Source organism: Pyxicephalus adspersus, chromosome 1 (genome assembly GCF_032062135.1).
Source record: "Pyxicephalus adspersus chromosome 1, UCB_Pads_2.0, whole genome shotgun sequence".
NCBI lineage: Eukaryota > Metazoa > Chordata > Amphibia > Anura > Pyxicephalidae > Pyxicephalus > Pyxicephalus adspersus.
The window spans coordinates 166,086,419-166,111,517 of NC_092858.1; the positions used below are offsets into that span (position 1 = coordinate 166,086,419).

A 25,099-nucleotide genomic window follows, 5' to 3' on the forward strand; every position below is an offset into this window, starting at 1 on the left:
CCAAAGGGGAATTCCAGGGACCTTGCTGTGGATACACATTCATCGGCCTTCACATTTTAAAACAATACTACGGGTTTATATAAGAATAGGAGGAGACGATTATTACAGACTGCCTATTCTGATGATTCTGGAGCTGTTTACAGTGTTTTGATTGATCCGGTCTCTCCCTCTTTCTGGAAATGGTTCGGTCCCTGAGCTGGCTGTGCTGTGCTGTCAATCAGACCGGTAGTGTCCTCAGGCTGGCTGCCTGGCAGGGGGAGCGGGAGGATCCGGGACAATACAGGTGGGTGCAGTGCTGGGGCAGGTGATGGGGGCAGGAGATAGGGGCAGGAGGACACAGGTGGGGGCAGGTGATGGGGGTAGGAGAGTACCGGTGGGGCAGGTGATATTGGTGGGGGTATATAAGCTGCACCTTATTCCTCCTCTATAAATCCCTGAGTCTATGCTCAGCTCCTAATGATTGCACTAATATTGTTATCACTGGGCCCATCAGCTTTCATGTTTTTTAAATATCTGCAATGCCTTGTGATCATTTCCCTCTATTATTATTATTATTATTATTATTTGGAGCCATGTTCACCATTATAACAAATACAATGCCAGTGCCCAACAATGTTTCCCTGTCTTATCAACCCAGATTTTCCACTATGACCAATAAAAAGCCAGTGTCCATCAATCTTCCAACGTCCTGTGGACCCCAGTTCTTCACTATAATCAATACAATGTCAGTGCCCAACAATCTTTCCACATCCTGAAGACCCATGCTCACCGCTATAACAATTACAATGCCAGTGCCCAACAATGTTCCCTATCTTTTGGACCCACGTTCTGTATTGCCATGACCATTCTAGTGCTCAACAATATTCCCTTGTGCTATTCACCTAGGTCTTCCTCTAATCAATAAAATTCCAGTGCTCAGCAAATATTGTGCACACAAAATGAGTTCAAATTCCATAGCACGGAGCCAATAAAATAAAAAAAAAATCCATTATTAATAGTAAAAACATTCCAACATTATAAACTTGTATGGCACTAAAATACAGATTACGAAATCAATAGGTGAACAGCTTCTCAAAAGTTGGCAGTGCCAGCATTATAAAACAGTGCATTGGACTTATAAAGGGGTTTCTTAGTTGCCCCAGTAAAACTGGTAATGATGAGAGTAGCAGTAGCACATCTGGGTGCCCGACACACTGTACAGGTCTCTTCTCGCTTCTTCAGGGGATCGGAGGTAGGATCTCTCCAACCCCAACATCTCCCTATTAATTGGTCACATAATCGTGGCCTCAATGTCTAATAGGGAGTTGCAGGAGCGAGACAGCCTAGAGCAATTTTTTTTTATTATATGTCAAGGTTTTTTTTAAAAATCTGAATTTTTCTGTATCCTGAATATACTGGACTGTGTTATATGCTTGAAAATCTGCACCAATTCCAACAAACCCTTACATAGCAAAACATAAAAAACACTAAAAATTATTACAAGACAGTCTACCCAGAAAAACGCATCTGTCTACCCTCATGTGTGGCCGGCATTGCCTTTAGCACAACTTTTCGTTGTGTTATAATGAGAAATGATTTATTTAGAAATGTTAACATTTCCACAACATTTTTGTTACCTCTAAGGTGAAAACGTTTATATAGTGGCACGAGAATAAATGAAAAAGCAGATTTTTCTTGGCTGTATAACTTGAGCTGTATTGTAGAACCAACCTTGGCTGCAATTACGACTCTGATTGATTCACCTTGCTATGTATCGGTGGATAGCTGCTTAAAGTCATCATCGTGCCATATTCTGCCTTTTATGTATAGAATCCATGAATGTCCAAACCTTGATATTTTATGTAAGAAGACCCTGTCTTGTGTTTTTCTAGATCCTAATTCAATATTCTCCACATAATATTACATAATATACAGAAAAGCTGAGCTATGTCCCTTAGATTGGAACTACTCAGAAAGCAAGGAGTTGTCTGGCATTAAAATCTCATTTATTTAAATAAAAATATCCTTTAAAAACAATGAAGTATGACAATAGCAAACAAAAAAAAGACAAAAAAGTTATCTCAAGGATCAAAATTTCAATGATATTTGGAAAAATTGCAACGTGTTTGCAGAAGATCTGCTTCTTCATGGAACATACCACATTTAAAACGGCAATTACAAAGCCTTAGGCAAAGTTGGAACCATAATGGAGCCGAGGACAACTTGCTGAGCCAGAGATCATACAATAGGAGCCAAGTTGTTTATTCACAAAGGCAAAGACAGCTATGCACCATTAAGGGGACATCGCATATAACTCCAAATTCAGGAAGTCAGATATCCAAAGTTCTTCCCTACAACAAGCCAAGAGACAGGTAATCCTCATGTTAATCCCTCAAAACAATTCTCATGTAATACCCCCCCCCCCCAAAAAAAAAATTAACATGCCTTTAGCAGAATTTTTTTAATCTGGGTGAGAGGAAGCTGTAGGTGGGTGACGGGGGCACCCCTGTATTGTGACCCAACTCGGTGCTCAACCCAGAAGTTTATTTACGCCGGATGCAAAGAAATTTTAGGTGGGTGGCAGCCCCTGTATTGTGACCTAACTTTTAGTGGCCACCCAAAAACAGCCGGCTGGGGAGAACACAGCCAACCCCAGACTTTTTTTTTCATTTATGCTTTTGATTCCTTATTCTGTGATATTTCTTGGTGTTTTCTTTTACAAATTCTGGAGTACTTCACAAAAGCACGCATGTGTCCTCCCATTCATATAACTGCTGAAGGTACTTGTTTTCTCAAAGCTGATTTAGATGTACAGGAACATCACATGCAGATAATGTCCTTGCCAATATTTAATACCTGGGCCCAAGTTTTAGGCACAGAGCCACCGTTCCCATCCCTAACAGCAGCCTTTTCACCTGAGCTTAGTGGCTCAGTGGTTAGCACTCTGGCCTTTGCAGCGCTGGGTCCCAGGTTCTAATCTTGGCCAGGACACTATGTACATGTAGTTTGCAGGTTCTCCCCGTGTTTATGTGGGTTTTCTCCGGGTACTCCCACATCCCAAAAACATGCAGTTAGGAAATTGGCTTCCCCCCAAAATTGACCTTAGACTGTATTAAAGGCATATGACTTTGGTAGGTCACTTTGAGGGACAGCTAGTGACATGAATATGGACTTTGTGTAGCACTGCATAATATGATGGCGCTACATAAATACTGTGTAATAATAAAAAATAATAATATTATCTGCTTTTCATTATAAATATGCCCGTCCTGATGTTGGCATTCAATTTAACAGATATGTAAAGAAAGTTTTCATATGTAATTTCTTACAATGGAGGGAAAAGAAAGGGAAGCCAACATCAAAACAAACTTCAGCTCAACCACAACAAATAACTTTCATTTTCATAGTAGATGTTTTGAAATGCTGCAAAGATGAGTCACGAATCATGCCACTGAAATGAATTCCTGGCACAGTATAAATACTAATAATAGTAATAAAAATATCCATACATTGGTTGAACAAAACTCTCTCAAACGTCAGAACTGAACAGGCTGGAAGTCTTCAATGCTACCAATTGATTTCTTTGGATGGCTCTAAAATAACAATTGGTGTGTAGCATAGGTTACTAATTTTTTGCCGGACTCTTGTAATGGAGTTTTTTCCTTTCTGTAGAGATAAGTATATCCATCATGGAAAATCTCTCATTACACTGACCCAGGCACACTGTTCAGCTCACGTTTTATTTTCCACTGACTAGCAAAGGAACGTCAGTACACTGTATATTCACTGATGATTCATATTCATCTAGAATTAAAAATTTATCTCAAAATAATTTTCATGGTTACTCTTATTTTTCACCTTATGTTACTGTTAGTTGGTGGGGCACCCATTTTTAATGATAGGGCTCATGAGACAGGAGGTGCCTGATATCCATGGACCCTAAAAATTGTATGGGTGAGCACTAAGTACACTTTAAAGAACTTTAGCTGTGCAGTAACTATTTTCTTGACCTTTTAAGCATGAGGGAACTCTTAAAATACCTTTTAGGTCTTTGGGCACCCTCTGCTATAATTACTATATCCACCGATCTCAGTACATTAGTGATCAGTGGGAAGAATAGGTCTTATATTGCTGGCCATTGGGAAGAATGTCACCTAGATGGCCAACAGTATCATTGTTGTCACCTAAACTGACCTGAGAGGTACAAACTGCTCATTGTTCAAGGAAGCCCCAGCAACCTCTGGGGCAATTCTGGTTGAGAAACACTGGCTTACTTCAACAGCCCACAAGTTTCTCATTTACTTTTTTTTTTGCAGCCCTTCCTGTTTAATCTTCATTCTTTCCAGGAACTCTAGATCCTGAGAATAGTCCCGGGTTGTGAGCACTGTCCTGTAGCATCCCCATCCCTGTTGGCTTCCTCATGTAGGACAGGACAGAATTGAGGACAGATTGGCAACCAAATGCCAATCCTGAGTACTGGATAGCTCCCTGTCTTCCACTACAATAGGGAGGGCTCTCTGTATCAACAGATTTTGGGTATGTGTTGATGGCACCAATTTGAAGCACTTCTGAGGTTATTTAAAATGAATTGACAGACCAGCGGTTAGACTGAATACAGCTTCCAAATAGGCCGGTATGGGAACGCAGCACTACACTATGGGCCTGATTTAATAAACCTCTCCAAAGCTGGAGAGGATACACGTTCATCAGTGAAGCTGGGTGATCCACCAAACCTGAAATGGATCTGATATGATATTGATATGGGAATTTAAGCATATTTCGGTCATATGGTGATGTGCACTCAAGAGGGTTTGTTTTCTATTCTATACACAGTAAGGGGCAAACTTCACCAATGAAGGGTTAAATGTGGGTTAAAGCAGAACTTAACTCTTGATACTCGCTGTCCCTCGCAGGGCGCCACCATTTTCTTCTTTCTCCTCTTACAGGAGATGATTTTGGCCGTTTCGGGACGTGCAGGGGAAGCCGGGATTGTTGGGTAACCTTGCAACCAAAGCTGAAGTTGCAAATACTCTTTTTGTGATAAGTATCTGGAGCCATCAGACTTCATGGAATATTGCAGACATTACCTGTTCCTTTCTGCAGCAATGACCTGCCTGGTCATGGATGTTTAAAAGTAAAACTTTGGTTTTGCTTTAAAGGAGCCTTACTACGGATAGTACTTTTAGAATTATTGGTTAGCTTTGTAAAGGACTCTGGGCCTGATTTATTAAAGCTCTCCAAGACTGGAAAAGATAGACTATCATAGGAGAACCTTGTGATACAGAAAACCTGGAATGGATTTCATAAGTTTTTTTGCTATATTAGTTGGCAAATATTTTTAATCCCGAACCATATACATTACTGCTTTACTGGATCACTCCTCATGATATGGTTTCCTCATGATAATCTATCTTCTCCGGTCCTAGTGAGCTTTTATAAATCAGACCCACTGTCTCTTTCTTCTATTAATTTTTTTTGCAGTTATTCTTGGTTATGATGACCTCCAAGCATCCCTTTTCTATTTCCAGGCTATGACTTATTTCTAGTTTAATAATTACTGTGTTTAATATCAAACACAGCCTAAAAGCAGGAAGTGCATTGCCAATATTTACCAGGTCATTGTCTTTGTTCTGCCTCTTTAATAAATATTTTGCTCAGCTTTAATTACATTGATTCATGTCGCCTACAGTACATTAGTAGAACATCTTGGTTGGGTTGCACATAGGACTTTTATCTACAGTTAAAGTGCATCAATTTTCAAGTTTATCTGGTGTCTATATTGGTAAATCATGAGGATTCCTGTTGGCTCCCCAGGCGCTTGAAGAATGGGTTGTATTAATTTTTCAAATGGTTGGGATCTTGGCCCTTCTCTCTTTTGCTTTTTTTACTTTTGGCCAATTGAATGGATGAGCAGCTATAGAATTCCATAGCAAGGCATGATGGTGGTTGCTACAAATTATTTGGCACTTTGAGGTTAGTAAATATCTTTTTAGTAAATCACCATAAATCCCATGTGTTGAAGGACACATAACACCAACAGTTGTGCCAGTCCTTCATTGGTAGTTCATAGAATTGCTCCTCCACAAACTTTTAATAATTCACCTGCCTTTGCTTATAAAATATAGAATTTACCCATTTCATCTGGTTTTATGTTGATTACAATTAGATATTAAGGAATTTACCTATTTCATCTGGTTTTATGTTGATTACAATTAGATATTAACCAATCAACAATTATAGTCTGAGCCATTTAATGTATATACTCAAATATAAACAAATCCAAATATAAACTGAGGTACTGGAAACCTACTTTGACTCAAATATAAACCTGCCCATCACTGCTAACATTCAAGACCATAGTGAAAAGAATTGACAGTGACACAGTGCCATCTAATGGTGTGACCCAAACATAAACTTGAATATATATATATATATATATATATATAAACAAACATATGGCAGATGGGATTTTTCTCCTACTCTATGAACAAACCTTAAGATGTCAAGATGGTGGGTATTGTATTTTACAGTCATTCTGGGGTCTGTTGGTTATACTACTTGTACTCAGCTACATTTTTGTTTTAACATAAATTAGTTTACCCATATCATTTTAATTTTTGTATCCCCATATAGTTTTTAACCAGACATGAACATTAGGACCACCATATTGGCTTCTTATATATGAAGCTCCTGCTACCTGCTTTATAGAGCTACACAATCACTGTCGCCGAAACTGATATTCAGTTAGACATTTCTGTTAAAGCAATTGATCAGTAGGTAGGTCAAACTCTTTGTCTTCCCTATGTTTGTGATGAGGGGTGTGACTGGTACTCAGCTCTGCAGACTGAGAGCGATGGAGTAAGAGAACAAGAAGCATTATTTTGGGTAAGAAAGAGAAGGTAAATTAAGGCATTACCCAGCAAACTTAATTAAAAAATAAAAACATACATACTGTACATGAGATAAAAAGGTGTCAGGCTACACCTGGCATTTAATCACTGTTAGGAGCTGAATTGGTATAATGTAGGAAGTGTAATCTGGCGTTGCCGTGTTTCCATGTTATTGAAAATACAGGCAGTGTGTTATCTGTAGCCAGTATTGTGGATATCAGTTAATATAAGCAGTTAATTATTTCACAGAGACAGATAACTGTACCATTCTCTGCCAGACCCCTTATCTGTGCTTGTAATACATGGCTGATGTTGGAGTTTCTTATCTTTTATTGTAATCTGCACTATAAAGAGTCTTAACTTTGTATATCTGCAAATCTTATTATTTAGTCTGAAAGCAAGAAAAACCCACAAATGGACTAAAATGTACAATATTTCAGCTTTCCTGTCCTTAGGTGTGGTGGCTGCATGGCTCTTCAGAACAGCAGCAGAAAAATGGAATTATGGAATTCTGCCACTGTCCTGTTCTCTATAAAATACAGGGGTGTGTTTCTGTAGTCATCAAAGATCATTATAACGGAAATGAGGTAGCACTTGCAGGATGATTTATTTAGTGGTATAATTTAAGTGAAACTAAACCTGCGTTACTTACTGGTCCCCATTCCCTCACAGGATGCCACCATCTTCTTCTTTGTTCTCTTCCAGAAGACAGTCTTTGGTCATCTTGATTGGCTGACTATGGATTACATAACTCCTGCGCAGGTGCGGGAGAGTTCCTTTATTTCTGGCATGCGGAGATTGCTGGGTATGCTGGCAACCAACGCTGACATTGCGCATGCTCAGCTTTTTGCCAGAAACCCAAAGAAATCAGGCAGAGGTAAGAGAGATTATTGCAGAAGGGGGCATTGCCTGTCCTGTTCTACAATAATGACCTGCAGATTGTAGATTCCTAAAAGTGGAACTTCTGTACCCCTTTAACATACCAAAGGACCCAAATTAAATGTTTTAATTGATAAGATTTATATACTTTTTGAATTGTTATAACTATCTACTGCCACATATGCCCCAATAAGAAATTATTTTCTATTTCTGTCTCTCCGTAATCACAGGGACCATAAATAAGGGGAAATTCCCTCTTGTGGGGGGGGTATGGAAATAATGAGCGATGTGTGATCTGGTGTTTGCCATGAAACATTTCTAAAAATTTACTTTTGGTCAAAATAACAAATGTTGTAGATAATACCTCTAATAACTAATTGTATGTAAATGTACAATATATAAAAGAAGAAATGGGACTTTCAATGGTCAATACAATAATATCATCCTAAAAAGTTTGGCCATCCGATGCTAGATTATAATTCTGTAATGGGTCTAAAAGAATCTTTTGTGCCGTAAACTCAACCACCTCAATGCGTTTTTTTCCGCTTCTGAAGTCTTCAGGAGGTGTGCATATAGCAAATGTATAATGGCCACTGCAATTTATAATAGTAGAATATCCTGTTATAAATTATTGATTACTTTTACATCACATGTAAATAAAATAAAGCCACCTTGCAAACCATACTGTAACAAAAGTAAAAAGCAGTGTTCAACCCAGAAAATATTTTAAGCTGGGTGGGAAGAAGCTGTAGGTAGGTGAAAGCCCCTGTATTGTGACCCAACTCTTCAGTAAACAGCCGGGTGGTTACTGAAAAGTGCCGGGTGGTGCACCCAGCTAAAAGGTGCTGGGGAGAACACTGAGAAAAACAACAATATTGTTATTAATATAACAACAGCAATTAGCATTTTTTGGATGATTATTTATGTTACTTACTTTTAATATGAATGGAATAAACTATAAATATTTTCAGAAAATATTTAAAATATTGAAAATATTGTATTTTATCATTGAAAGTCCCATTTCCTCTTTTATTTATTGTAGATTTCCTGTCTAGGGTCAGGTTCTAGCAGCGATATTTACTGTTGTTTATTGTATGTAAAGCTTTTCAAACTGTTTTCAGTTCTTTACCATAAATGAAGAAGATAAGGAAATAATGGAGTTTCTAAAATTTAAAAAAAAAACCATTTGGCTGGCTGCAAAGTAACTATTCTTACCCATGCTAGATAATTGTCTTGCATAGAGATTCCTATCCACGGGGCCACAAATGGTGCCAGGCCATGGGCTCTGCCAAACTGGGCCACATTGGTCCTTGTGGGCTGCAGTTTTCACTCTCTTCAACAAAATGATAATGAAGAGTGATCATGATGAAAGAATGAAAGAGTGAAGATGCAGATTCAGTATTCTCCCCAGAATGTTTATTAAGCTGGGTGGAAAGAAGCTGTAGGCGGTGGCAGCCCCTGTTTTGTGACCCAACTTTTCGGTAACCACCCAAAAACAGCCAGTTGGGTACTGAAAAATGCTGGGTGGTGCGCCCGGCTAAAAGGGGCCGGGGGGAACACTGTGATCCTTCCTGTCTATGGTGCAAAAAAAAGTGGGGGGCCACTGGTCCTGTATGTACACTGTGGTTACTGAAAAATGCCAGGTGGTGCACCCAGCTAAAATGGACTGGGGAGAACGCTGTAAAGGAGGACACGGGAGTCCCCCTCGCTCATCCTCCCTTCTCTATATAGACGTACATGGCACTGTGTGTGCAGCGCTTGTTCTCCTGTCACTGGAAAGATCCAATCTGTGCTATTTAAAGTTCACAGCTTTGTATGTCTAAAAAACATGACGGCAAACAACAATACACCAACTTGGTGGCTTACTTTTTTTTCCCAATGAACCTCTATGGAGTCGCACCTCCGCAAATAATGCAATAATGCCGGCCTTACTAATCAACCAATTCCATAAAGTCTATCCGCTTCTAAAACCCCTCCTCAAAATCTGTTTTTAAAATAGCAATCATGTAAAATGTAAAAAACATGCACAAAATTGCCTCATTTTACATTAAATACTTAACTAGATATTTATAGAAAAATGTCTGTAAATGGGCAAGTATAAAACTAAATGGAAAATGTGAGATGAGCACATGAATTGTGAGAATTTCCATTGTGGACATTTACCTGCATACCATGTCAGCAAATAACGTATAACAATCTTATCAAAATCAACCATCAGGTAAAGTTTCTTGGAATTCAAAAATCCTACTAAATGTAAATAGGCAGACATGCTTTAAAATTACTTTTGATTTTATATTTCAGGAAAAAGAAATATATGCATACAAATGAGTGTGTATGTATGTATGTATGTGTGTGTATATATATATATATATATATATATACATGTAATTTGTGCAATCCAGGCTGCACGTAATCTGTATTGCGAGCATACAAATATTTAGGTGTGTATATATATATATATATATATTATCCCATGCTGCCCTTTGTCCACTGCTAAAAGGCCTGCAATAGGCACATGTCAGAACAAGAAGACAAGAAGCAATAGAAGATGCACAGATATGACGTTTTCATTGAGATTGAATGGTATTGAATGGTCAGATTTGAGTTTGTTGTTTTCCGGGGCAAGAGATGGCAGCTATAGGAACAAAATGGGCTGATGAAGGCAGTGCGACTTAAAGAGGAACTCAACTCAAAAGTCCCTTAAAACAAAAAAAATAAAGTTACCTTCAGTCCTGCAGTGCAGTTGTATGGTCCAAAGGTTTTTTCCATCAGGTCCCCCATCGTCCAACCATCCTCCGGCGCCCAAAAAAAAGGGGTGACTAAAAAAAAGACAAACAGGATTTTCACTTAACATAAAAGGGTTGTCTGCCCTTTTATGTAAAGTGAAAATTCTGAGTTTAGGTTCGCTTTAAAGGATTTGTTAGTCTTGCATAGTCCATGCTTCGAAGGGTGGAAGCTGTTTTCATGGCTCAAATGGGACCTACCCAATATTAGCCAGGTGGTTTTATTATTTGGGTTATCAGTACTGATGTAATTTTATATAGGTGACAGGTCCTCCTTATTCTGCACCCCCTGTTTTTCTTTCATGTATCCACCTCCAAGGCTTTGTACACACGTGTAGGATCCTTTCCAACAACAAAGGACTGAACGAGCCTCGTTCTGCTCTATGAAGAGGAGAATGATGGATCGGCACCCCACTGTGTTCTCTACCCTTCACTTGTATTACGATCGTTCATGGATCCACCAGGACTGATCCATGGAAGACGTTGGCCGAGCGCTGTACACACGTCAGATTCTTGTCCAGTACCTGCCCCGAGGTGAATATCGGATGGCAATCATCTGACGTGTGTACGTAGCCTAAGTATTGTTCATGCTGGACAGAAAAGATACCTTTGGTAGCTAATCACACCCCCTTTATGGAATGTTCCTTCACCAAGCATGTAACTGATCAGTGCATAGAGAATTGTGCATTAAAATATTCTCATGAATTTAGATAACAACATTGCATGCATTCCCATCATGACATTCCGCTGCACTTTTTCCTCAGCCTGTGTTTGTGGAGCTGTATGACCCAGCTGGAGGTCTTGTGTGCTGTGGATGGAAGGGAAGTCCCAGCATAGGTAAATATTTGACTCCGGTCCTCCCAGTGTTTGATCTTCCTTGTGATTGCATCTGGAGGCTGTGGAAACAAGTATGACTTTGTGAGCTATGTTTATGACCAATAACACACCTAAAGCTCCTCTGGTCTAGTATAGAAAACCAAGCAAGAGTGTAGGGATTTTGTGTATCTTGTTCTGGCAGTCCCTATTATTACATTCAGGTGCGTGATTCTATAAAAAAACTAATTTAAAAGGTTGCAATGCTAACCATTGGAAATACCTTCTTCGGCTTGGCTGTGTCCAAATGGTGGGAGCGGCTCTTTTACTTTATGTCCCAGTAATGGGGAAAAAACAAATGACCAGACTTTGAAGCATGGTGGCTTGGGAGGTCAGGTCATGTTAAGCCTTTTTTATGAATTCAATATATACATATATTGCAATTATATTTTGTTTTCTTCTGTTTTGCCCAATAATAACCATTTAGAAGCAGCTAATATTACTTTGTGCTCCGGGGTCAGAGGTAATGACATCAGTATTCTCCCCAGAAATGTTTTATTTGGGTGTGAAGAAGCTGTAGGTGGCCCCTGTTTTGTGACCCAACCTTTAGTAACCACCCAAAAATCAGCCGGGCGGCTACTGAAAAGTGTCGGGTGGTGCACCCAGCTAAACGGGGCTAGAGAGAACACTGCTTATCCCAGACTTTTTTCTTGTATGCTTTTCTGTGATAATAATTGGTATGTTCTCTTACCAATTCTATAGAACTTCACAAAAGCATGCAAGTGTCTTGCTGAAAAGTGTCGGGTGGTTAGCCCGGCTAAAAGGGGCCGGGCAGAACACTGAACCTGCTGCATGAGCTATCTACCCATTCACATGCAGAATGTTTGTAAAAACTAGGGAAGGGGACCCTTAAAAGAATTTATAGCACCATGTATTGCATCAATCCCAATTATCCAGAAGTTTAAGAATTGATTGAACTCTGCAGGTGTTGTAGAAAATCCTGGTAATTACCAATAGTTACACATTACCCTTCCATGAAGGTTACACATCTACACTATTTATAAACTGATTAGCTGGATTACTCCTAATTTGCAATGGGATTATTTCTGTATCAATTCAATCCACAAATCCCATTATAATCCTAGAGAAAGGGCTGACCAGGAAATATTCTTGTAGTTCAGACTGACAGCCTGGTGTCTGAGTAATATGCTGCTGATTATTTCTGGACTGAATCAAAGAAAGCTTTTGTATGGTGTCACTTTTTGCATCAGTGTTTTTAGTTACATCCTTACACAATGGGGAGGGTTCATGGGCAAATGCAAAAAGCAGAAGCCATCTCCTGCCCACATAGAGGGTATTTAATGGGAGAAATATGTTCTTCTTTGCAAGCTGGGTGGTGTTTGTCATGGAGCACCTTGCTTCTCAGTTAATGGGGGTAGTCTGCTTCTGGTCTTAAATTTAGCTAAACAACATAACATTAATATTATCCAGTATTTATATAGCGCTGACATATTACACAGTGCTGTACAAAGTCCATAATCATGTCAATAACTGTCCCTCAAAGGGGCTTATAATCTAATACCCCTACCATAGTCTTATGTCTTCAATACAAACTGGGGGGGGGTACCCTAACTGCATGTTTTTGGAATGTGGGAGGAAACCGGAGTACCCGAGGGAAACCCATACAAACTCCATGCAGATAGTGTCCTGGATGAGATTTGAACCTGGGACCTAGAGCTACAAAGACCTAGAGTGTTAACTTCTGAGCCACCACACTTCCCATATATGTTTGTATTAAACCTACAGATAGAAAGCACAGCAGTTACCAACGTTGGCTGGCATTTCCTCATTGAAAGTTTGGACCTTGTTGCAGTGTTCTCCCTAGCCCCTTTTAGCAGGGCGCACTACCCAGCACTTTTCTGTAGTCACCAAGCTTTTTTTAGATGGTTACTGAAAAGTTGGCTCACAAAACAGGATCTGCCACCCACCTACAGCTTCTTCCCACCCACCTTAAATAAAATTCTGGGGAAAATACAGTTGGTGTCTTAGGTCTAGTTGGTGGTCTACAGTACTACTCACTGTAGTAAGACTACAGTGAGTAAGTACAGCTTCAGCTATTGAGTTCTGTAAGTTCTTTGTATCACTTGGCTATTTTTGTTATACCCTTAGACCAACATACCTTCTTTTTTGTTTGCAGGGCATCCTCTGGCAAGGATGAAAGATGGACCCAGAAGAGCAGGAACTGCTGGGGGATTACAGATATAGGAATTACTCCTCGGTCATTGAAAAGGCTTTGAGAAACTTTGAATCTTCTACAGAATGGGCCGATCTGATCTCATCACTTGGAAAACTCAATAAGGTACAGCAAAGACCAGCTTATTTTTTTACAGGAGGGAGAAAGGATAACATCATCAACCTGCATGCTTGCTGCTCCTTTACAATCCAGTCACGGGGTGAAGGAGGAAAAGTGACCGGGCTGGTTTGCCTAAATGTAGTATAGATGAATCCGGTCACTATAATGCTGTGTGTTTTAGGACTGGCTGAGCAACAATCCTGTGTATTTAGATGTTTGCTTTAAGTGATCAGTGGTAAGATAGTATTGATTTCACTACTTACTTTAAAAGGCCAGTCCATTTTGCTAATACAGTTTTCGGCCAGGAATACATTAAAGCAAAATTATAGTACCACAAAGGAAATGTGTGATCAGACAAGATTTTTTATTGCAGGCAATGTCCTTTCTGCAATAAATCATACTTACCTGCCTGTCTGACTGCTGTCTCTCTCCTTCTCTCCGGCTTGCTAATACTTGGATCATTCCTGTTATCTGTGATCAACTAAATAAGATTTCCCTTTAACATCCTCAAGCCTGAGTCCCCCTATTTAATTTTACAATTCACGTGAACATCTATTCTGCCAATGAGAACTCACCTACTATTACACTTCCAGTAATCATGTCTTGCACACCCCCTGAGGAAGCCAAAAGGTGAAACGCGTCGGGTTAAAAGACATTTCACAGTAAACAAAGAAGTAGTTGTACGCTGTATAGTTCAGCAGTCCAAATCCTATGGTGCTGTAATGGCTTCTGCACAAAGTAGATGAATCTTTGTACATTATGACTTTGCGGGATATTTAAAATACACCGATATATTTTAGCCTACAGAACTCCTTCTTTCTGCCTTTTATTTAATATTGGATACCCGCCTGTTTGCTATCTTTTTTTAAAATGAAGCTGGGGTATGCCAGCTATCCTTGCGTACACCGGGGCTGCCAAAACTGAATAAACCTCTTCCTGGCCTGTTCAATGAAGATAGCCGAAGATCGGATACCTGGAAGAGGAGCAGAAGAGGATGGAGGTGCCTGTGATAGAACGAGGATTGGTGAGTTTATTTAAAATTTGCAATCTGACAGGTAAGGGTATTTTATTGCAGAAGGGACATCCCTTGTCCCTTCTGCAATTAAGAACGTGCCTGGTTGCAAGATTGTAAGCTCTACTGTCTGTATCTGTCTGTCATTTGCAATCCCTATTTAATATACAGCACTGTGTAATATGTTGGCACTATATAAATCCTGTTTATTTAATAATAATTTTAAGTGAATGTTTAGGTCTGCTTTCAGAAAAATAACAATTGCAGTGGCTTCCACTTGTTACCTGAAAGAAGAACACATCCTTCTAGTACTGATCTATATCCTGTTCGTGTGCTGCAACTTCCTGGTTTGGACTGTTTGTGTTTCCATGCGTGAAGTCATCTCACCTCCCCTGTTATCACCTATTCTTTGTCATGTTGTCAGACTGTACAACATCCTAATTTTAGGGCAGGACAAGGTGTAGATTTACACCTGACTAGTCACATTGTTTTATTACATAACCTATAGACTAAAGTTTTACAACATGCATAAGAGTTATAGTTATGGGAAACCTCATCAACTGATTATTCTTTGTGATTTTACCTTCGTTCAGTAAGAGAAGTGAAGTATCCCTAGCAAAGAATCTAGGCCAGGACACTTATCTGCATGGAGTTTGCAGGTTCTCCCTGTTGTTTTCGTGGGTTTCCTCTGGGTACTCCGGTTTCCTCCCACATTCCAAAAACATTGTTACCATAGGTTAGTTGGCTTTCCCCCAAAACTTCTCTTAGACTGTATTAAAAACATATGACTGAGTAACTGTCCCTCAAAGGGGCTTATAATCTAATACCCCTACCATAGTCATATGTCTTCAATACAGACTGGGGGGGGGGTACCCTAACTGCATGCTTTTGGAATGTGGGAGGAAACTGGAGTACCCGAGGGAAACCCATACAAACTCCATGCAGATAGCGTCCTGGCCGGGAATTGAACCTGGGACCTAGAGCTACAAAGACCTAGAGTGCTAACTTCTGAGCCACCACACTTCCCATATATGTTTGTATTAAACCTACAGAAAGCACAGCAGTTACCAGCGTTGGCTGGCATTTCCTCATTGAAAGTTTGGACCTTGTTGCACTGTTCTCCCTAGCCCCTAGGGGGGCTAAGAAGCTTTCCCCCAAAGGGGCTAGGGAAGCTTTCCCCCAAAACTTCTCTTAGACTGTATTAAAAACATATGACTGAGGTAGGGACATTAGAGTGTGAGCCCCTTTGAGGGATAGCTAGTGACATGACTATGGACTTTGTACAGCGCTGGGTAATATGTTGGCGCTATATAAATACTGTGTAGTAATAATAAATAATATTATCTGCTATTCATTATAAATATGCCCTTCCTGGTGTTGGCATTCAATTTAACAGATATGTAAAGAAAGTTTTAATATGTAATTTCTTACAATGGAGGGAAAAGAAAGGGAAGCCAACATATAACCAAAACAAACTTCAGCTTAACCACAACAAATAACTTTCATTTTCATAGTAGATGTTTTGAAATGCGGCAAAGATGAGTCACAAATCATGCCACTGAAATGAAATCCTGCCATCGAGTCTAGTTCGAGTCAGTTTACTTTTTGGCAGTTTCAAGGTCAGCATTGGTAAATAAATTCCATATATTTTAGAGTTTATTTAACTCTCTTAATATAGCCAATCAGTTGTCTGTGCACACCCTATGGTAATACCATTAGAAGTTCGTATTCTGTGCCCACGCCTGTATGGCATAGCTATTACATACTGGGTGAGGGAAAGGGATTCATCATCTTTTATTTCTTTGCCATGCGCTTGACTTTTGGGGAATGGGAACAACATAAAGTGTTTCCCACATTGCACTGTAAATGCATTCAAAAATCAAAACTAAAACTTCCACACATTCCAGCCTACATATAGTGGCTGCATCTATTTTCTTCTTTTTTCATGCTTTCTTTATTTTATTTTCACTCTCAAGTATTACAATTCTTACATCATTAACTGTACTGTATTCACACATCACGCGTCGAATTTCTGTTCCTGCAAACAATCTTTTGTGAACATTGCCTATGTACATTGTACATTGTGAACATTGCCTGGCACTATACATATGGCGTTGGACCTCTCGGTATACCAGCTATCTGGAACCCCCCCCCCCCCTCCTCCTTACACCAATGATATTTGGTTATTTTCTAAACCCTACCTTCATTCTGATAAGTTGCGTCAGGCTGCTTACATTGGACCCACCATTCCATTGAAATGCCTACACCACGTGGAACTAACATCTGACCCAATCCAACTACCAGGCATTCATAGTTACTATATCCTTATATATCTATAAGTTGCTTGATCAAATTACCTACATCCCCGAAGAAGCAAATATTGCGAAACGCATCGTGATACTAGGATTTGTTTGATCCTATGGGCATAATTTATTAAAGCTCTCCAAGGCTGGAGTGGATACACTTTCATCAGTGAAGCTGGGTGATCCAGCAAACTTAAAATGGATTTCTTTAAAATCATTTGCTGTTTGCTAGCAAATTTTTTAAATCCTGGACCACAAATATTCCGGGTTTGCTGGATGACCCATACAGCGCCAACATATTACGCAGCGCTGTACATTGCTTAATACGGGTTGCAAATGACAGACAGATCTGTTCTTTGAATTTTGTATTTTTACAAGAGTTGGTTATATACATATTATATATACACTAGGTGATTTCACTTTCTAGTACATAATAATGAATCTTCTCACCTTCACCTCCCTTTATAGAAGGCTGCTTGTCATACTCCAAAAGCTGTTGATCACTCTCTGATCTTGCTCCCAGGGCCTGCCGCCATTTGGCTCTATCCCTCTCTCGAAAGGCTCCTCCAGGCAACAAAATATAATATGTTAGCATAGCATTTACATAGTCTACATAGTTTAAAGCTAAAGTAAAATCTGCTTCCGGGTTCCTCCTTTCACCCCTCACTGACATGCTATTGAGATTTGTGACTTACATATTTTATACCTACTGATATTTAGTATTATTATTATTATTATTATTATTATTATTATTACTACACAGTATTTATATAGCACTGACATACTACGCAGCGATGTACATAATCATGTCACTAGCTCTCCCTCAAAGGAACTCACAATCTAATGTCCTTACCATAGTCATATGTCTATAATACAGTTTAAGGTCAGTGTTGGGGGGGGAATCAATTAACCTAAGTGCATGTTTTTGTGGGAGGAAACCGGAGTACCCGAAGGAAACCCACACAGACACAGGGAGAACCTGCAAACTCCATGCAGATAGTGTCCTGGCCTGGATATGATATGATCACTGAATCTTTGTGTTTCTGTTTGCAATGCAGGCAGATAATAATTAGTGGAAAAGGTAAGGATGCTATTGTGCATATCTTTCTAAAAAACATGACCCAGTACTCCTGTTTAGAGCCCTCAGGCCTGATACAAGCAGCATATTAGTTGGGAGAAGTAATGCCAATATCAAAAAGCCTTCATAGGCAGAAGTGGGGGTTCCTACCGAACGTGTATTTGCATACTGACCACAATAGCTAAAGCCCAAGTGTGTGTGCCTCAGCTTTCGCAATTGAGTCGAAAAAAGTAAAGAGGTAGTCTGGATGGGGATGAAACATTTAACTACTGGAGTAAATGAGATGAGTCCTATCAGACTTTCTTCAGCTTCCAATGCACATTATGAGAAGTTCACAGTGTGCAGTGAAATGAGAGTAAGCAATTATATTACAGGAGAGGATCTGTACATTTATATAGTGCTAAAAGGAAGTCTGGAAGTCAGACAGTACAAGGACAGGTGAGTGTATTTAAAATTTGCAATCTCACAGGTAGGGGTATTTTATTGCAGAAGGGACATCACTTGTCCCTTCTGCAATTAAGGGACCTGCCTGTTTGCAAGATTGTAAACTCTTCAGGCAGGGTCCTTGCCTCCTCCTGTGTCATTGTCTGTATCTGTTTCTTATTTGCAACCCCAATTTAGTGTACAGCGCTGTGTAATATGTTGGTGCTTTATAAATACTTTTTAATAATAAAAATAATAATGTGCATCCTTGCATACATAACCTGCACTGTGATTTCTGGGGGCAGTCCCTGGGTTGGTAGATTTGTCCCTGGGAATTTGCATTAGGTTATATTCACAGCTATCATCAGTCATCGAATTAAAAATTTAGTAATCTGCAATATTGATTTGGATTTCTCTCCTATTTCTTTGTGTTTACAGTTGGGGTTGGCAGTGTTCCTGTCTAGCAATCTGATGGGTGTGTCTGGCAGTGTAAACACTCTTCAGCAGGATGTGGAAGGCTATTGTCCTGATTAACATGCTCTAGCAGCTTTAGCAATGAAATTTAAAGGGATATCCCCCTTCAACAGACAAGCCTTTTCACGCCCTCATATGGTGAATGTGGCTTTATGCCAGCCAAATACAAATCAACTGTAGTTTAGTAGTTTTCTGATCCGACTTGTTTGATATAAATGTCAATCATTACTACTGCAAGTATTGATTATTGATTTGGAAATGGAATACAAATTGATCGTTTTAATTTGGATTGATCTTTCATTAAAGTAAAGCGCAGTGCTCCAAATTTCGTTCAAGGGGTCTTTAAAACCATCAAAAATCAAATACTTCTGCAAAATGTTCCAACCTTGACCCAGCAAGCCGTGTTCCCCCCAGGCCCTTTTAGTCGGACGCACCACCCAGCACTTTTCAGTGACCACCTGGCTGTTTTTGGGTGCTAACTGAAAGGTTGCCACCACTCGCCTGCAGCTTCTTCTTACCCAGCTTTCTGGAGGCAATATTGCACTCGTCTATACAATTTTTTTAGTTTGAGCTAAACTCCGTAGACAACAAGAATACAGAGGGGTAGAAGTCTAAAGCGCCTCCTGTTGTGAGAATACAAGATAAGAAATGCAGGATTTCATTATTGCCTGGCTGTAAAATATTTTTCATTTTTCCAGTGTTGTATACCAGTTCTAGAAGATGAAAGTTTTGTAAGTAAAAAGGTTATAGGTCATAGGTTCAGCTGCAAACTGCACGTCTCGTTCACCACGTGTTACTAAGGCTGTACTTCCCCAAAATGGATTGAGTTGGTGGAATTGTTTCCGGAACTTCCCTTTAGACTTTTGTTTTCAGAAATCAAGTTTGAGTTCTTGAAAATCATTTGGGGACTTTGTGATGTTGGTGTGCAGAGGAAACCTGAGGCTGTTCAATAATTCAGTTTTCTCTAGTTTTAATATTTTTTATCTGTAGGCAATAAGGCTGCGTACACATGTGCAATAATTGTCATTGGAAAGGGTTTTTCACAATCCTTTTCAACGGCAAAAGACTGCACGATGCATGAACTAGCGTTGTACATACAGCACCGTTCCTCTCTATGTAGAGGGTGGGGGGGAGAACAACGTAGCGGCTCTCCTTTCATTTTTTTTTTTTTTAATCGCTCGTCACATGTGCATCAGCCAGAACGGATGATGGAATGATGGACAACGAGCGCTGTACACACCTCATTCTCATCCGATATCAGCCCTGAGGCAATTACTAGATGAGAATCATCCGACGTGTCTATGTAGCCTCAGTCCTCTTCCTCATGTGTGAAAGTAGTAGGTCTTCTCCTGCTTTGGTACTACAGAGACCTGCCCTTCCTTTTGTGCTAATCCCCATCCCTCCCTATAATGCCATAGTAGATGTAGAATAAATCTCCTCAATATCATACATTGGAAGACAATGAACTGCCCTTCCATGCTCGTAGAGCATACCAGATCCAAGCAGTGTTTTGGCCTGGACTCAACAATTTGCTTTACAGATTCCAATGTCAAGGTCATGTACATTAGCATACATTCTTATGATAACTAAGAAATAGTCACTCCAATTTGACTGTTACCTGGAGATAGGGTTTTTAGTAACCCCAAATCATATATTTTTAGGATAAAATATCTGTGTTTTTGCCACATATGAGTTCTGGTTTATTTGCTCTCCAAGACTATAGAAGATAAATTGGGAGAACCAGTGTAATCCAGCAAATCTGTAATGGATCTATTCCAGGATTTGAAAACATTTGCAAGTGATTTTTAAGAAAGGAATTTTCAGTTTTCTGGATTACTCAGGTTCTCCTATCATAGTCTATCTTCTCCAATGCTGGAGAACATATAGATCAGGCCTCATGTGGCCAAAAAAAAAATTTTTTTTTTGTCCTAAAAATAAGTGATTTGGGGGGTTCTGAGAACTCTTTCTCCAAGTAAAAGTGGAGTGACAATTTAATGGTTATCATAAGAATGTATGTTAACGATCATGACCTTGATTTCGGAATCTTTTCCAGTCCTGGAGAACTTTAATAAATCGGGTCCATGGTGAGCAGGTGATGTTCTACTTCGTTGATCTGGATTTTGTGATGGTGATATCCATCCATTTATTATTGTAGCACCTTCTTTAAAGGATTTTTAAAGCTGTAAGGATAAAAGTAATTTTATTTTCAAATCACATTCTTGGGAACCTAAAATAGACCATCCTTCTGAGCAGAAAGTCTCATTGGAATAGGTGTGGAGAGATGCCCGGAAGGCAATGCCACAGCACATGTTTGGTTTGGGTGGCAATGTGAACACATGGTGGACTACCGGAGTATATTGATCTATTTAGCTCAGTGTAGGTTTATGTCCAGCCTTTTGGGGGCGCTACAAGGTCCTAGTTTTGATGCCCTTGTTAGCAATGTCTAATGGACATACAGAGTATTCTCTAGGATGAAAGAAAAGTTAGGTTGTTGTCCATAGTAATCATTAAGAACCTAGCTGCCATTAGCCAACCTGCAATAGAAAGTTGACAAATGAAATCTAATATCGGGCAGCATGGTGGCTCGGTGGTTAGCACTCTAGCCTTGGCAGCGCTGAGTCCCAGATTGAATCCAGGCCAGGACACTATCTGCATGGAGTTTGCAGGTTCTCCCCATGTTTGTGTGGGTTTCCTCTGAGTACTCCGGCTTTTTCCCACATTCCTAAATTGGCCTTAGACTGTATTAATGACATATGACTATGGTAGGGACATTAGATTGTGAGCTCCTTTGAAGGGCAGCTAGTGACATGACTTTGGACTTTGTACAGCGATGCGTAATATGTCGGTGCTAAAAAAATACTGTTTAATAATAGTAATATCGGTGGTTGCTGTGAACAGAAGACCCTTTGTCCTGCATTCCCGAGTATTGGATTTATGATCTCTATAATTACAAAGAAAAAAAAATATGAAGCCTTCCATGATGTGTCACACTGTCATGTAACCAGACTGAAGTGTGATCAGGCACTTTATGTAAGCTGAGTGGGTTCTGAACACAACCCTTGTCTGATAATAGAATTTTATTGGCGTATTTCCTCTTCAGACGGAACTACAGAGCCTGGAGTGTTTGATCAATGTATTACAGAACCAGGCAGGATAACCAGTCTGCACATAGTGGTGTGCCAAAAGGAGAAAAGAGGAAAAAGTTCTCCAATAGAAAGTATAAAATGTTATCACCAAAAACAAATAGTTTACTCCTTGCAACATGCCAGTGTCTCTTATAGTCCCACAGCAGTATTATTAAAATTAATATTATTAATAATAATAGTAATAATAACTAATATTGGATATTTAGAATTTGACCAGACTGCCCTTAAAGAGGAACTAAACTAAAAAATGCCTAAAACAAAAAAAAAATCCACTTACCTTCAATCCCTCAGTACAGTCGATCGGTCCAGAGGTGTCTTCCATCAGGTCCCACGTTGTCCTGGCATCCGTCTCTGCGCCAGGCGCCGCCATCTTTGCTTCTTCCTGGTCCTTCTTCCTACATCACCCGACCCAGACGCGAGATCAGGTGACGTAGGTTGAAGAAAAAACTTGCCGATCTCACTGCACGTGTGTGAGATCGGCAAATGTTTTTCTTCTCACGAAAAGGCTCCTTTTGCATCTCGGGCATGTGCAGAAGGAGCACCCAAGAGCCTCCCGGGATAGGTATCCCAGCAGGCTTTGCACTCTCATTCATTTTCAACCGCCTAGGCGATCGAAAATTAGGGGCCAGTGCTGTACCCTTTTTTTTTTTTTTTTTTTTTAAAGCGTGTTGCACTTAAGGAACAAACAAACAGAATCTTTACCTTTCATGAAAGGGTTGACTACCCTATTATGTAAAGTGAAATTTCTGAGTTTAGGTACGCTTTAAGTTTGTCAGATTGATTATCACACTTCTCTGTGTCATTTGGAGGCACCATGAGAAGTGCAGGAATTTTAATTGACCGCGGCTTGTATAGAATTCTCAGCTTATTGCAAAGTGGTCTTTGTTTAGACTCTGGAACAGATATGTTGATCCAAGCAAGGGGTGACGGGAGATTTCTCTTAATTTTTCACTCTTGGGGTAGGTATATGGTGATGGGATACAATTTTTTTTTAGTTGAAATACCATAAATGGTAAAATTGACTGCCCCATCCCTGAGCCCTGTGGCTTACATCTTCGGAGATGTTTTCAGGCCACTTGCTTGATTTGCAGGGTCCTTTTTCTTCTCTCCTTAGCGGTCCTCAGTATTGCAGAGGTCAGACCTTACTGTAACCCTTAAGCCTAGTACATGGTAATGGGGGTATATTAATTTATGACCAGTTTGCTTAAGACTTTAAAAAAAATCAAAACTAAAGTAGCCAAATTGTAATATTATTGAGATTAAGTAAATACAAAAGTGAACAGAAGTAAAGTGATAGGCAGAATATCTATTTCAAGGGTCAAATGTGCTTGTACACTGCACTGCAGCTATTGCCTCTCATAATCTGGTGGGAGAATCAATCAAATGTACCCATATGACACCTAAAGTGGAAAGCATAATAGTATAATAATGTCAGACTATATTTCACAGCATTCCTGCATTACAGCAGAAACCACAAGGCTAAAGGAAGAGGTGGGATTTGTAGTCACAGGTAGGTGTGGAGCAGTTTTAGGATATTTTAACAAGAATTTAAATCGCCATGAAGTTCTGTCTTTGTATTGAAGCATAGATACACAATCTGTGTTTATGTAAAGAATATGTATTTTCCTTAAAAATTTGACTTTTTTATTTTTGGGTTTAGTTGGGCTTTCGTGAAGACTTAAGTGGTATTTATGCTTAGATTACCTTTGTGTTAAGGTTCAATGGGTAATTGGGCTGTGGTATAAAGCTAGACAATTATGGAACCATCTCCCACACATTCCAAGATGTTAAGATAAACCTGGTTGTCATGCTAATCCCCTGGCTTCAGTTTCTATCTATTAGGATTCTTCAAACTGGGAGCTTGGGTTATGCAGTCACAGCTATGGTCTAAAAGCATAATGTAGCTGCAGTAATTAATTTTAAGGTGCACTAACCTAACCTAAACTAGACTTTCCACTCCTCTAATGGCCTACTAATAACTTCTTCATTCATAACCTCTTCCAACCTCGGCTCTGTGACTTCTCTCGGGCTGTCCCCACATTCTGGAATTCTTTACCTTTTCCCGTTGAGCTTGCTCCATTTAAGCACACCTTCAAAACTCAACTCTTCCAACCATCCTAATTTTTCATAACCTTTAATAATTAGCAGCAATTGCATCTCCCCTACCTATTGTGTACTATATTACCCTATCTCTAAGATTGTAAGCTCCATTGGGCAGAGTCCTCTTGGTGTGTCATTGTTTCTACCATTTATGTATACCGGTTTGTTATCTGCAGCCTCTGCTATATTGTAATATGTTCACACTGTATCAGTAATAACATTTTTAATTGAAAAAAATAATACTATAAACATATAAATTAGTCTAGATTTAGAATGGACCATTATGCATTTTTACCACTACCACCTGTCATTTTTTTTTTTCAGGCTTTGCAGAGTAATTTGAAATACTGCTTACTACCAAGGCGTCTGATTATTAGCAAGAGGTTGGCCCAATGCCTGCACCCAGCTCTGCCCAGTGGGGTCCATTTGAAAGCCCTGGAGACCTACGAAATTATCTTCAAGATTATTGGCACAAAATGGCTGTCCAGGGACCTTTTCCTTTACAGGTATAACATGTTAGATGATAGCCTGCTTTGCAGATCTTTTGTTTCAATCATTTTATTAAAGTTTTCATTTTTAACATACAGTCAAAAAGAGGGATACGAACACAGTACATGTATACAAGTAGGGAGAGGAAGGGTAAAATAAGGTATGGGAAGCATAAGACATAAGCTAACGGTGCTTTGCAGATCTTTTAAATATGATTTAAGTCAATTTCTGTTCTGTTTTTTTTTTGGCAATCTCTTTCCAGCTAGGGAGAGTTTTCTTTATTTCCTGTAGCCCCAAATAAAGAGAAATCTCCTTGGGACAGTTGTCACCAGGACAAGCGTGTATCTGTTCCAAGTTTTGACTTCCATTTTTGTTCT

At 39.5% G+C, this 25,099-nt stretch overlaps 1 protein-coding gene across 1 annotated transcript in view; it reads left to right on the forward strand.

The window, feature by feature from the left end:
* Positions 1–211: 211 nt before the first annotated feature.
* Positions 212–25,099, forward strand: part of DOP1B (DOP1 leucine zipper like protein B) — a 72,760-nt gene continuing 47,872 nt past the window's right edge. The window contains exons 1-3 of the mRNA XM_072420419.1: positions 212–283; positions 13,542–13,703; positions 24,558–24,739. Of these exons, the coding sequence (XP_072276520.1) occupies positions 13,566–13,703; positions 24,558–24,739 (320 nt within the window). The 5' untranslated portion in view covers positions 212–283; positions 13,542–13,565. The remainder of the gene's footprint in view (positions 284–13,541; positions 13,704–24,557; positions 24,740–25,099) is intronic.